General features: G+C 40.6%; 1 protein-coding gene across 1 annotated transcript in view; it reads right to left on the bottom strand.

Moving 5' to 3' along the window:
* The window catches only part of LOC307254860 (disintegrin and metalloproteinase domain-containing protein 10), a 35,983-nt gene that overhangs the window by 4,159 nt on the left and 17,621 nt on the right, over window positions 1-14,203 (bottom strand). The window contains exons 9-13 of the mRNA XM_080033395.1: window positions 12,579-12,742; window positions 5,738-5,909; window positions 5,443-5,587; window positions 5,061-5,244; window positions 2,668-2,767 (exon numbers count right to left, since the gene is read on the bottom strand). Of these exons, the coding sequence (XP_079889521.1) occupies window positions 2,668-2,767; window positions 5,061-5,244; window positions 5,443-5,587; window positions 5,738-5,909; window positions 12,579-12,742 (765 nt within the window). The remainder of the gene's footprint in view (window positions 1-2,667; window positions 2,768-5,060; window positions 5,245-5,442; window positions 5,588-5,737; window positions 5,910-12,578; window positions 12,743-14,203) is intronic.

Below are 14,203 nucleotides of genomic sequence, written 5' to 3'. Positions count from 1 at the left end.
GTCATATGAAAAAGTTTGGGAACCCATTCTCAGCCGGCATTATAATTGACTCTGCTTTCACACAAAAAAGATAAAAGAGGTATGTCTTTCATTTACCAGGAACAGCTAAGTACTGGGATGTTTTCCAAACAAAGATTTTTTGAAAAGCAGTATTTAGTTTTATGAAATTAAATAAAATGTGAAAAACTGGCTGTGCAAAAATATGGGAACCCTTGTGGTCTTGCTGATTTTAATGCATGTAACAGCATGTAAAACTGAGGACTTTAAACACAAAATTGGTTGGATTATGTTGTTAAGCCTTGAACCTCATATAAAGGTCTGTTTAATCATGATAAAAGGTATTTTAGGTGCCTAAATGCAAGTTCCACTTCTCTTTGACTCTCTGCTGAAGTGAGACAGAATGGGATCATCAAAACAGCTCCCAAAAGATCTTAAAAACAAAGATTATTCATTGTCATGGTTTAGGGGAAGGCTACAAGAAGCTTTCCCAAAGGTTTCAATTGTCAATTTCTACTGTAAGGAACGTTGTCAGGGAATGGAAGGACACAGGCACAGTTGCAGTTAAACCCAGGTCTAGCAGACCAAGAAAAGTACAAGAGCGGCATATGCGGCGGATTGTGAGAATGGTTGCACACAACCCAAAGATCACATCCAAAGACCTGCAAGAACATCTGGCTGCAGATTGTGTATCTGTACATGGTTCTACAATTCAGTGCAATTTGCACCAAAACATCTGTATGGCCGGGTGATGAGAAGGAAGCCCTTTCTGCGCCCACGCCACAGATACAGTTGCATGGAGTATGCAAAAGCTCATTTAGACAAGCCAGCTTCATATCGGAAGAAAATGCTTTGGACTGATGAGACAAAAATTAAATTATTTGGTCTTTTTAAAAAGCAGATGTTTTGGTGCAAATTGCGCTGAATTGTTGAACGATGTACAGATGCACCATCTGCAGCCAGATGTTCTTGCAGGTCTTTGGAGGTGATCTTTGGGTTGTGTGCAACCATTCTCACAATCCTCCACCTATGCCGCTCCTGTTTTTTTCTTGGTCTGCCATGCCTGGGTTTAACTGCCACTATGCCTGTGTCCTTCCATTTCCTGACAACGTTCCCTACAGTCGAAATTGACGATTGAAACCTTTGGGAAAGCTTCTCGTAGCCTTCCCCTAAACCATGACAATGAACAATCTTTGTTTTTCAGATCTTTTGGGAGCTGTTTTGATGATCCCATTCCGTCTCACTTCAGCAGAGAGTCAAAGAGAAGTGCAACTTGCATTTAGGCACCTAAAATACATTTTCTCATGATTAAACAGACATTGCTATGAGGTTCAAGGCTTAACAACATAATCCAACCAACTTTGTGTTTAAAGTCATCAGTTTTACATGCTGTTACAGGCATTAAAATCAACAAAACCACAAGGGTTCCTATATTTTTGCACAGCCAGTTTTTCACATTTTATTTTATTTCATACAACCAAATACTGCTTTTCAAAAAATCTTTGTTTGGAAAACATCCCAGTACTTAGCTGTTCCTGGTCAATTAAAGACATACCACTTTTATATTTTTTTTTGTGAAAGCAGAGTCAATTATATTGCCGGCTGAGAGGGGTTCCCAAACTTTTTCATATGACTGTATATATCATAACACAAATTGTTATCCGTAAGATTAACATCTAGTTTATTGTCTGTTACGTTCCTATCTATCTAATTGTAAATTAAATCAATGTTGATTGAGCATATGACCCACTGATGAAAGCGCCTGTATTTTCTGCTTTGCCCAGTAATACTATCGGAGTATCTGTGCCGACCTTCCCGCGCTGCAGCAGTGCGTTCCCTTGTACTCAGGACATGGGAGCTTCAGGCTCAGTAGTACTAGAGTTCAGACCTGTGTGCATTCCAGTACATTTAACTTAGTTTCTATCTTTTATTTACAGTCTATATCTTTTATAAGACATGGTCCTAGGTTCCACATTTTTAAAATTCATGAAAAGTTCTCTCGCACACTGTGTGTGCTGCCATGTCTGAAGTTCACAATATTCCGCATACAACCTACCGAACCCAGCCGGCATGCCTGGTAACTGCCGAGTGTCGGTGCTGTAGCGATACAGACTCTCTCTGTCTGTACTTCTCATAACTTCTGGGTCACATTGGCAGATCAGTACACACAGAGAAAGCATTGTGCGTTTAAGAACGGCCAATCTACTGACTTAATACAGTCAATAATGTTACGTTTTGAAAGAAACTCTGGTCCAGAAGTGCCTGCAATTACTGCCAAAAGAAACATAACTCAAATACAGCAGATTACAGCTTTAAAGGCACTATGTATAAACTGAACATTTCTGACTTTGGTGCCCCCCAGTGTATATTTAATAATATTTTAAAGAAGTTAAACCTAGATTCTGAACTTCTAGAGAAACAAATAATTCAGTACAACAAGTAACTCAGATTACTTGCTCAATGTAGTGTTCAAGGCGATTTCTCAAAAATATATTGTGATATTGTTGTACACGGCACATCATGTCAGATGGGGCCTATTGTGGTAGTTATGAGGTTGCCTAATGGAAAACAATAATGTACCCTCTGTTCAAATTGACACAGACTAACATATTTAGACACAAACTGTAAACACATTCCTCAGTAGTTGAGGACATATGAGGCCGTGGTTACCAGGCTGCTGGCAGCACATGTGGCATTTCTCCTTCATGGAGTCTCCTGGACAGTCACACTGCTCCAGGTTGTGCTTCACACACACAGACTCAGCACAGACCTGCAGAGAGAACCATAGACATTAAGAAAAAAAAGCTTAATTAGAAATTTTTAAAAAAATCATGAAAAACTGCTAGAGAATAATGGGATACAAAAATAAATAAATAAAAAATAACATCAGGTTAAGCCAACAGAGTCCATTTCAGATAAGTGTCACATTTTGCTCTCGATACATGTACATGTTTTAAAAACAAAATCATTTAATTTGATACTTAAATATTGCCTTCATCAGCAGGTATAGTTGGCCCTGTCATCTGTACTTTGGCAAATGTGCTAACTCATAACTGAATGGTGGTAAGATGAATCAGTTCACAACCAATTAACTGATGAGTTTTAAACATTTAAGCAACAATAACATGATACTGTCAAATAAATTCCGATTTTATACTCACTGATGGAGCAGTGTACCTTAGAGTGTGTCAGTACACCATGAAATCACTGTTGTTTGTGGTTACCGGTCCAACAAAGAACACTTGTGTCCATACACAGGTACTACAGACTTGAAACATGGCTTGCTATGATGTCAATTTCTCTTCAAGACATTTATTAGTTAAAACTGTCTCACAAATATGATTTCCTCATGCCTCTTGATATTATATCTGCATTGGTTTGTTTTTGCAGTCCCCTGACATATTGAGACATAGTGAGACAATTTGTGAAAATTGTTTGTTAATTTCCCGACCTTTGGGATCACATTCAAGACAGTTTAATTTGCTTCCCACATGGTTTTATACATTTTATTTTTCTTCAAAAGGCTGACATAAATACGAAATGTTTTGAAGATCCAAACCAAACTTTGGACTAATTGTATTTATTTGTACAAAGGTCAGTTTTCGTGTTTTTGATTAATTGGTTTTTTAAAAGGATTTGAGCATTCACCTAGGTGCGACATGTGAGTGTTAGTACCAATTCATTTGGATTATTAGGACCCCAAAAGTCCAAAAAACTCTTTTCCAGTTATTATCTTCCATGATTCCAAAACAGTTTGCCAAAGGCTTAGCACACTTAGCACCTCTGGAGAGTAGTATATCCCCAGCGTTGGATGAAGCAACATTCACAGCTGGAATAGATTCCTCACCTCTCCTGTCTCCTCAGAATGCATTTAACAATTGAGAAAATGTGATCAAGATTAAACTTTTATGGATTCCCACACTGTTGTCTCGTGGAAACATGGATTAGGGCAGATATTTTTCTCAGTAACACTATGTTGTAATGCTGCATTTGTTTACGAGGAAAGTTGATCGTGTGCACGCTTCTTGGACACTGAAGCAGAAAATTAAATCCAGATAAGTTTCAACTTCATGTTAGCTGACGTGTACTAACCGGAAAGACTTCAGACGCCACTGACTTAATGATTCGCAATGAAAATAATGATATGATATAAACAATAATCTATGAATATCTACTGTAGAATTGGTTTTGAATCACTTACATAAAATGAACTTTTTGTAGATAAAATAACGCAAGAAAATACTTATAGGTACTTATTTGAATGCTATTGTCACTTTCATGTTTTAATGCTTTAAAGCAGCATTTTTCACTGCAAATGTGCATCTTTTCTGACAACATTTTTGAATGCAAGCAAGCTATACCATTTTATTATACATTTCATATTGTTTCAGTAGACTTTTTTCAAATTTACATACGATATGAAAAGGATCAATTAAATAATTAATTAGCAGACTCTTCAAACTGTGTCATCCGCTAGAGTGAACTTTGAGTCACAACATTTTAATAAAGCTTTGACAAAATAAAAATGTCTTTTTTTACGTTATATTTTTCCAAAAATGAATGGAAATGCGGTCTTATTACTTTCAATTTCTAAAACATAGTAGTATGATAAGTTGTGATGTTGAGTGAAATATGTACTAGTATGATCCACTAGATATAGCTCTCAATTCCCAGTTAAGATAACTTAATTTATTCAGCATTTATTCTATACATTTAAGTTTGGCATTAACCTAGATACATAAAACAACAGCAAAGGTTACAAAGGTCAAGAGTGAACTCAAACTTTAAGCCAACATGGATAACTAGTCCTCAAGTAATGGATTTACATTAACAATTAAGCTGTGGATAAAGATTGAGTGAGAAGACTAAAATCTCCAGAACAGCTAGTGAATGGACCAAGTGGAGAAGATTGACCTAAGTCAAGAATGGACTCTGAAATATAGCATGAATAATGATTTATATACACCACAAGATTACTGTACACTTGCACCCGTTAGCTTGTGGGCCAACATAGTTGAAGTGTATTGAGTCACACTGTGGTGTGGCGGATGTGGCTGCCTCACCCCGTTCAGACAGACACGTGTGTCCTCGCTGCATACTGTCAGGTTTTCCTTGGCGCTAGGCTCGGCGCAGAGTGGGGATAGTCCTGAACACAAGCTCTCTCTCTGACAGTCTGTCTCCTCATCACAGGTGTGACCCGCCAACTTCAACTCACAGTCCTGACCACAGCACAGGCCCTGACTTGGACTGATGGACAGGACCAAAAAAACATCATAAAGTCAGGGAGACACATAAACATGCCACAGATAAACAAGAAAATTACACAACCTTCAAAGGTCAACATGCTGCATTTAAAAAGGTGAGAAAATTGCTTTCAACCCAAAACCCCTATTGGACCGTTCGTGAAGCTTTCATGCACACTCTGATGGTCTTTGTGTAAATTACCTGCAGACTTTACCAGGCTTGAGGCGACACTGGACTCCCATAGGCTCCTTGGCGCTGTAGCAGCAGAGGTCTGTGTCGTTGTGACCCACATCGCACTCCTCACCCTTCTCCACAATCAGGTTTCCACAGATGGGCTGATCACTGACTGGCCAGAAAGAACAGACAGGCAGATAAACACGCACATGTAAACAGAGGCACATAACCGGAAAGTCGAAGACACATTATAATTATTCACTGTGTAATTATTTGCAGGCGACATGCAGATGGACGTCCTATGAACTCTCTTCTCTCTCACCCACAAAGCAGTCGTCCTTCTTCATCTTGAGGATCTTGCTGATGTGTTCAATGCTGCAGGGCGAAAACTTGTCGTTGTTCTCACGCACCTCATTTGTGGCATGAGGAAACATCAGGTACTTGCCTTTTCCGCCTTTGCCGCCAAGGTCCCCGCAGTTTGAGCCCTCGTCGTGCTGAAATAAAGGCAAAACACTAAAATGTTACCTTTTTATTTCTTTGGTTGTTTTTTTGGATAAGTAATGGATGGAATAAGCAGTTATTTCTTTACATTTCCGTTGGGAGTGCTGTTGACAGAAACAGCAGGGGGAACAAATTAATTTTGTTTTGAGCACAGTGCTACGGTTCGTTTCTTGACATAACAACATAAAGAAACATGACAGAGCTATAAAAAGCGTTTGACAAGATGCTAGAAAGTTGTTTCACAAAAACACATCTTAAAGGTCACATATTTTGCAAATTTTCATTGTCAAATTTCTAATTTGGGCTTACACTAGAAACTGTTTTCTTGATGTAGTGTCCAGAAAAAACATTTATATTTCTCACAGTGCCATTGCTAAATCTGCTCTTTTCAGTCTCTTTAAGAGCCGCCTTCCAAATGCCCAGTCTGCTCAGATTGGTCCTGAATATAACTGCCGGTTAGAATCAGGGTTATCTGGGAGGGTGCTTATCACAGGAGGAAGTAGTGTTAAATTTGGTTGCTAATGAGGGTGTGTGACTGGTGTTTTTGAACACAGGTTTTCAGAAATGTGGAGAAAAGAGAGAGGGTTGTTCTTTTTCATACTTTGAGACTCTAGTCACACTGGGGACCCATATTATTGTTAAAAATAATACAAAAACGTGCATTTCCGATCATTAGGGACCAAGCTGTTTAATTTGCACTTTGGCAAACAGAGTCTTCTTCTTGATGGAATAGGTTCTTATTCAGAGAAGAAGGGATATTTTCATTGCCATTCCTGGCCTGCTTGTACAGGTTCTGTTCTGGGTCATATTCTGTCTATCCTAGGATATGAGGAAAACAGTGCCTAACATTAGTTATATTACACACTTTCTGAATAGGCAAATGACATTATTTTTCTGCAATGTTTAAAGATATCTTTGTTGTTCATTCAAATACAAACCTATCCTCTATGAAGTCAAAAGATTTCCCTGGAATCTGATGTCCCTGAAAGAGCGGAGGAAGGTTGTGTTCCTCATGTGGGACACCGAGGACACAGGACAGAACAGAGAGCCCCTTCTGCTTACCTTGATACATTTATTTAAATTTTTAGTGTTAACTCTTGGTATCATATCTGGTAGAAATTTTATCTTAAGCTAAAGCTTAGGCTACTTGGTCTTATATTTCCACTGTAATGTCTTATTTTCTTTTCTTGCCATAGTCATTTCCTTCCAACTAAACTTATAAATCTGCGGACTTCAGATTAAAAGCAGTAAAAGGTTCCGCACCAACACTGAACATCCTGTACTTCTGCAGTCATAGCATCAACAAAAACTGAGGAGGAAAAACAGCAAAGAGTGGGTAATTATCAGTACTTTAGTATGTCAAAATGCAGATTTCCTGGCTTTCCTCTTTTCTTTTTGAACAATCAGATGCTGTTACCACAGGGACTATACAATTTAGTTCAGTCAAGTCTTCTCAAAATCTGATGTTATTGTTGTCATTACTGAACTTTATTTTGTGAAATTATATTATTTCTGTTTGTTTATACATAGAGCTAAAACCATTAGTAGATAAAATAATATCTACAACTGCTTTAAAATATTCAAATAATTTCTGTTGGACAATTGCAGGTAGGCTATCACATCGTGCTTTGAGAAATTCTTATTGAAAATTATCCCTATTTTCTAACATTTTATAGCCAAAATTAAGTTAAAGGAGCAGGATAACAAAAGAACAACCTGAGCAGCACACTGGTCCATGGCAACAGAGTTCCCAAAGCCATTATGCTATACCTATGTATGATTGCAAGATGGTAGGCCAAAGGCTAAAGCAGCTCTTTACCCAGAATTCATTCTGGAAACAATGAGACATCTCAAAAGTGTCTAATGCCTCGTTTCCACCGAGTAGAGCGGGTCGGATCGGAGCGGTTCGGTCCGGGTAGTTTGGCTTTTCATTTGCCAAAAGTTGGGTAGGGTACGGTTTAAGCGCACCTAACCGCTCTGAGCCGCTCCCGATCTCAGTACTCCTCCGTAGGGGTACTAGCCGCCTGAAAGCGGGCCGAAAATAATCATTTCCGCCATGTGTAGTCATCTCGGCAAGAGTGAAGAGAGTCTTGTGTATTGGCGAAAATGTGAGCGCAGCAATGTTTATTGTGTGGTGTTTTTCCTCGTCAATAAATTAATCAGTTGGCTACACTGTGTCTCACTAGTCACGTAGCTGCCGCAGCCAGCGCTGTTCTCTCACTGTCTCTATTGCCTCGTTTCCACCGAGTAGAGCGGGTCGGATCGGAGCGGCTCAGAGCGGGACAGCTCACTTTTAAGAATCTCGGTGTTGTTTCCACCGCCGACCCTACCCTTACTGGTAGGGCGGGGTATAGGCTGGACTGCGATAGCCGACGCCAGAATGTGGGTCAAACTATCGGGCTGTGGGAACAACTGTGGTCAAGCCAGCGGTCTCTTGTTTTTGCTTGGTCAAACCAGCCGCTTCTTTATTTATTCCCCCCGTGTTGTGAGCACAGAGACGGCTCGGTGCAACTGATAGAGACAGTGAGCGAACAGCACTGGCTGCGGCAGCTACGTGACATCGTAGCAGTGGGACACAGTGTAGCCAACTGATTCATTTAATGACGAGGAAAAACACCACACAATAAACAGTGCCGCGCTCACATTTTCGCCAAAACTCTCTTCACTCTAGCCGAGGTGACTACAAACGGCGGAGATGATTCAAACCAGCCGCTTCTTTATGTATTCCCCCCGTGTTGTTGTGAGCGTGTATTTTACTACTATCTATGGCGTAAACACACAGAGACCGCTCGGCGCAACTCATAGAGACAGTGAGCGAACAGTGCTGGCTGCAGCAGCTACGTGACTATGGGACACAGTGTAACCAACTGATTAATTTATTGACGAGGAAAAACACCACACAATAAACAGAGCTGTGCTCACATTTTCGCCAAAACACAAGACTCTCTTCACTCTTGCCGAGATCTAGGCCTACACATGGCGGAAATGATTCTTTCGACCAATCAAATGACGGCAGTGTGTAGCTCCGCCTTCTCATGCATTTTCGGCCCGCTTTCAGGCCGCTAGTACCCCTACGGAGGAGTACTGAGATCGGGAGCGGCTCAGAGCGGTTAGGTGCGCTTAAACCGTACCCTACCCAACTTTTGGCAAATGAAAAGCCAAACTACCCGGACCGAACCGCTCCGACCCGACCCGCTCTACTCGGTGGAAACGAGGCATATCAGTTGCAACTTGCACCGAGCCGTCTCTGTGTGTTTTCGCCATAGATAGTAGGCTAGTAAATTCACGCTCACAACAACACGGGGGGAATAAATAAAGAAACGGCTGGTTTGACCAAGCAAAAACGAGAGATCGCTGGCTTGTGAGCGCGGCACTGTTTATTGTGTGGTGTTTTTCCTCGTCATTAAATGAATCAGTTGGCTACACTGTGTCCCACTGCTACGATGTCACGTAGCTGCCGCAGCCAGCGCTGTTCTCTCACTGTCTCTATCAGTTGCAACTTGCACCGAGCCGTCTCTGTGCTCACAACAACACGGGGGGAATAAATAAAGAAGCGGCTGGTTTGACCAAGCAAAAACGAGAGACCGCTGGCTTGACCACAGTTGTTCCACAGCCCGATTGTTTAACCCACATTCTGGCGGCGGCTATCGCAGTCCAGCCTAAACCCCGCCCCACCAGTAAGGGTAGGGTCCGCGGTGGAAACAACACCGAGATTCTTAAAAGTGAGCTGTCCCGCTCTGAGCCGCTCTGATCCGACCCGCTCTACTCGGTGGAAACGAGGCATAACATAGCAGAACTAATCTGCTCTTTGGTCCGCGGAAGTGTGAACATCAGAGGGAAGGTTGAAAAGAAACCGAGGAGCACTGCTGACAGTACGGTCAGTGGGAGAAAGGTCGCAGGTGTTGACAGCCATCACAAATGGAGAGAGAAGCTTGCATGCCATTTGTGGGTAAATGCTGTGGAGGGGTTGGTTGAGAAAAGTACTCAGAACTTTTACTTAAGTAAAAATACTATTGCCACAAACACAATGTATAAATACATCATTACAAGCAAATACATATAAAAGTGCAGCTGTATTACATAGGCAAAGTATATGTGCTGGTTCTGCACCCAAATGTCCCCAGTTACACTGAAATAAAGTATTATCATACTGCCAATACATCAATGAATCAATGTGTACGCCTTTGTTTGTTATAGCCTCTCAAGATGATGCCAGTTTTAACTACCTTTTATAAAATTATATACAGTAGTTGAGGCTAGTGTTAACCAACTTAGGGGTCCAGCCCCTCCTAATGATCACAGGATAAATCTGAGGGGTCGTGAGATGACAATAAACAAACTTCCGGTTTTGTTTTGTGCCAAATATTGAATTTGACCCATTTGGGCCTTGAGAAGAGGGAAAATCCCACTTTGATTGGACAGCTAGCAACACACAGACACATTTGAAATGTTACAATGGGCCCCAAACATGTACTGCTTCTTTGTAAGGGGTCATAAGTAAGGTGGGGTAAGCGATCTCCAGAGAACGTTTGTTTATATTTTTAGAAAGACTTCGGGGATCGACTTTCGGCGAATGGCCCGGGCCAGGCCATCCCCAAAACGTCGATCAGTAACGTACCGTTCGGATACTGGCTCTGAGTGAGGCTTTTAGATCGCCGTTAACAGGGCCACGGCTTTGTTTAAACACCCAACTTTTTTTCAGCATGCACATTTGACGGACAGGTAGCGGATGGTGAGTAAGTGACAAAAAAAGACAAAAAGTGTTCTGGATTATAAACGCTGAGCATGCCTTTAATGCATTGTAATTTATACGTTTATCATGTGTTTTATTTAACAGTAACTGTTGCTTTCAGAAAAATATAAAGGAGTAAAATGTGCAATATTTCCTCCTGAACTTTAGGAGACTGAAAGTATGAATGAAAGTACGAGAACCTCAAAATTGTGCTTGATTGCAGTTCTTGAGTAAATGTACTTCTGAGAGCTTGCATAGGAGAATTAACCAAACAAAATGTGAGGAGAAAGAGAAATCAATCCGAGATTCCCCTGTTCTCCTAGTTCAGATGATCCATTGGGGCCGAGCCAAGGGTCTCTATAAAACAAACCAGTCAATAAAGGCCAAGGTCTCTAAACCCCACATAAGTGAATCATTAACAGAGAATTTGTTCCGGTGCAGTGCCAACAGCCATGGATTCCTTGTGGAAATATATGAAGTAGGTCTATAGCCTATATTTTGAACCACATAGATTTGGCATGTTGAAATTATCATTCAGTACACACTAGAAAGTGTTTGAAATTCAAGTGACTGGGGTATCAAAAAGGGTTGGGGGTAAAACTGGTTAAGTTTAACAGTAATCTGAAATACTACACCAAACCCCTTGTGTGTGTGTGTGTGTGCTTAGTGTTTTAAGGGATTTATCTTATCATACCTGCACTGTGAGGGAAATTCCTGTTGTAATTGCAGACAGCAGACCTTTTGACATGTTTTGTAAGACAATCTACTAATATTAACCATGCTGCACTGAGGATCCTTCAGCTGGAACTCTTTGCCATGCAGCCATAGTTATTGTTATTAATTAGACCTGCAAATATCCTGCTGTGGAATATTAAATGTTTGCTATGAAGAAAGCAGATCAAGCCATAGTCCTGCAGTAGCACCCAAAACATCCACAAAACACAACCGTTTGTCACATTTAAAATATGCTTTTACTACTAGTAAATTATAAACTTAGCACACAAAGTAATGTGTGTTTGGTGGTATTTCTTTGTTGTAACAATGCTTCCTGTCACAATAAGCTGTTTCCCATTGGCATAGAAGATTTGGCACATTTTTCATGGGCGCAACCCACATACTCAACTCTGCTGCTCATCCCAAAATGTATTTTCCTCACAAATGTGGCTCCATTTGAAAAGGAAATTAACAGGCTTTCCAAAGGTATAAGCTTATTGCCAAGAAGCATTGGAACAACAAAGAAATAATCTACCAAACAAAAATGTCCTTACTTGTTGTGCTATGTTATATTAACCAATGTTAAAATTGCTATTAATGGATGTAATTTAAAGGGCAAATGTAACCCGAAACAGACTTTCATTTCATTTGGGACATTTGTGTATATGAAACTGTCTACACCTGTCTCCCTAAACTTCAAATCTAAGTATCAAAATGAAATCCATCATATCACCAGGTTATTGTTGGAGTTGGTGTATTGTCTTTGCATGCTTAAGTATTTTAGTTGTATTTTTTTAATATAATGTCCAAATTATATGAATGTAGGTCTCAAAATGTGGTCATTTCCCATGAATTCACCACCGGTGCTGTAAAGGTGTCCCAGAGTTGTTCCATTATTCACTGTCTGTGGAGCAGCTCCAGGATTTGACATCATCTTTACTGTCCGTCATATTCACACGATTTAAACTGAATTCTACAAAACTGAAAGAATATAAAATGTTGATTTAGGGTGGGAAGAGTTAAATACACCCTTTAATATTTATTATGACGGAAACATTGTAGACACATGTACTGTAATCACCTAAGCTAGTATCCTTAAAATGTACTCTGTCCACTGTTATCATGACTGTTAGGTTTGATTGAGGCAGTTTTGAAGAGTTGAAGATATAGAAATATAGAATTAGTCATTTGTGAAAACTCAGTGTATGTGACTGACCGGTGCTCCCAGGCTGTGGCCGAGCTCATGAGCGAGGGTCAGCTGGGTGTGTCGAGGAGGCATGTACCTTCCGTAGTTCTGAATTGTGATCAGACCTGTGTTCAGGGTGGCGGTCCGGCCATTACTCATGGTGGTCTGTGTTGAACATATCCCTCCCCAGTTACCTGAAATAAAGACATCATCAGAGGGGGTCAATATGGTGTTTGGTGGTTTGGTCTCCTACTAAGGTCAAGTACGTAGAGCAAAGTAAAAGTAAATATTTCATAATATAAAAGTGTGAGTCTTATGCACACTGCCTGGGTTATTTTTTTGGTAACGACGAGAGGGTGGTAGATGCATAGGTTTTTTGAAAAAGTTGACAGTGTGTGAAGTCATCATGATTGCCTATAATTCCAACTGCACTAACTGTGTTGATGCCTCACACTTGGCCCAAAAGAGAACAACTAATTCAAACATACCTACTTCACAGTTCAATATACTTGCATAACTGGCCTTGTGTGCTACTGGAAATACCTTGAACCAACAGTGCTTTGTAACTGAAGCATTATCTACCCCTGAGGCCCGGGGTTGTGGAGGTGCAGACGGACGGACAGACCAACAGACGTGCTGAGCTCTTCCAGTTTCACATCAAAGCCTGTGAAACCATTGGTCCTCCAATGGTGTCTGGTGCCTTTGGTTTTACGTAATGTCCCTGAAAGCCATTCCCACAGATACAAACAGCTGACTACGTTCACAAGGATGGATGGCTTGGTTGTGACATCAGCTTTCCGCTGTTAGAGGAAAGGTTTAAGACAAAGCAATCCGATTGGTCAGAGCACCTATGATATGGCTCTTTAGAGAGACTGCGCTTGGATTTGAGGAAAGCAGTCAGGTCCTTTCGCTTCTAGACTTCGTTTTAGGTTCGAAACAAAACCATCTCTTAAAGTCTTGACATCTCACACTTTGTTCCACTTGGCCAGACTAAAGATCAACTCAAAACTAAACCTGTACCTGTTATCTAATCCCTTTACATTTACTAATGTATTAGTCTTTTTCCTATGTGCATTAACAGCCATCTCTGCTAATGCTCTCTCATGTCCATCATCCCAGCATGTATAGCCAACAGCAAGTCTTTCAATCACCTGCTCTGGGAGTCATTTCCATGTATCTCTTTCGTCATTTGTTCCCTGTACCCATGGTGGGATCAGTTTGTACATATCAGCTCTTCCTTTACAGTCACATGCATTTTATGCAATACCTCTTACACAATGTGGTTGGCAACAGCATTTTGGGAGGCTCTCAAGGTGCACATCTGTTTCAGATATTAACCGTTTCAGAGAAATCTGAGTTCACTCGATGTCATTGAGGACTGTGGGAACCAGGTGCGGGCATATGGTGTGACGTCCGGGAATGGTGAGGGAGAGCAAGAGGTTGAAAAACAAAAACAAAAGTGCCCCTTATCTCTTCTGTTGTAGAAACAATGAGGGGTGGTGTAGGAGCAAAAGGCAGGTTGGTTACACTACCATCATATGTCAGCTGAAGCAAGCTGCCACTGAAAAAACATTAACCTATATGTATTTGATATCACATCAGAAGCATTTTTAAACTTTAATTGAAAATCTAAAGGAAAATGTGACATTTGCCTA

This window comes from Ammodytes marinus (genome assembly GCF_949987685.1).
Source record: "Ammodytes marinus genome assembly, chromosome: 8".
NCBI lineage: Eukaryota > Metazoa > Chordata > Actinopteri > Uranoscopiformes > Ammodytidae > Ammodytes > Ammodytes marinus.
This window is presented reverse-complemented; position numbering and strand designations above follow the sequence as displayed.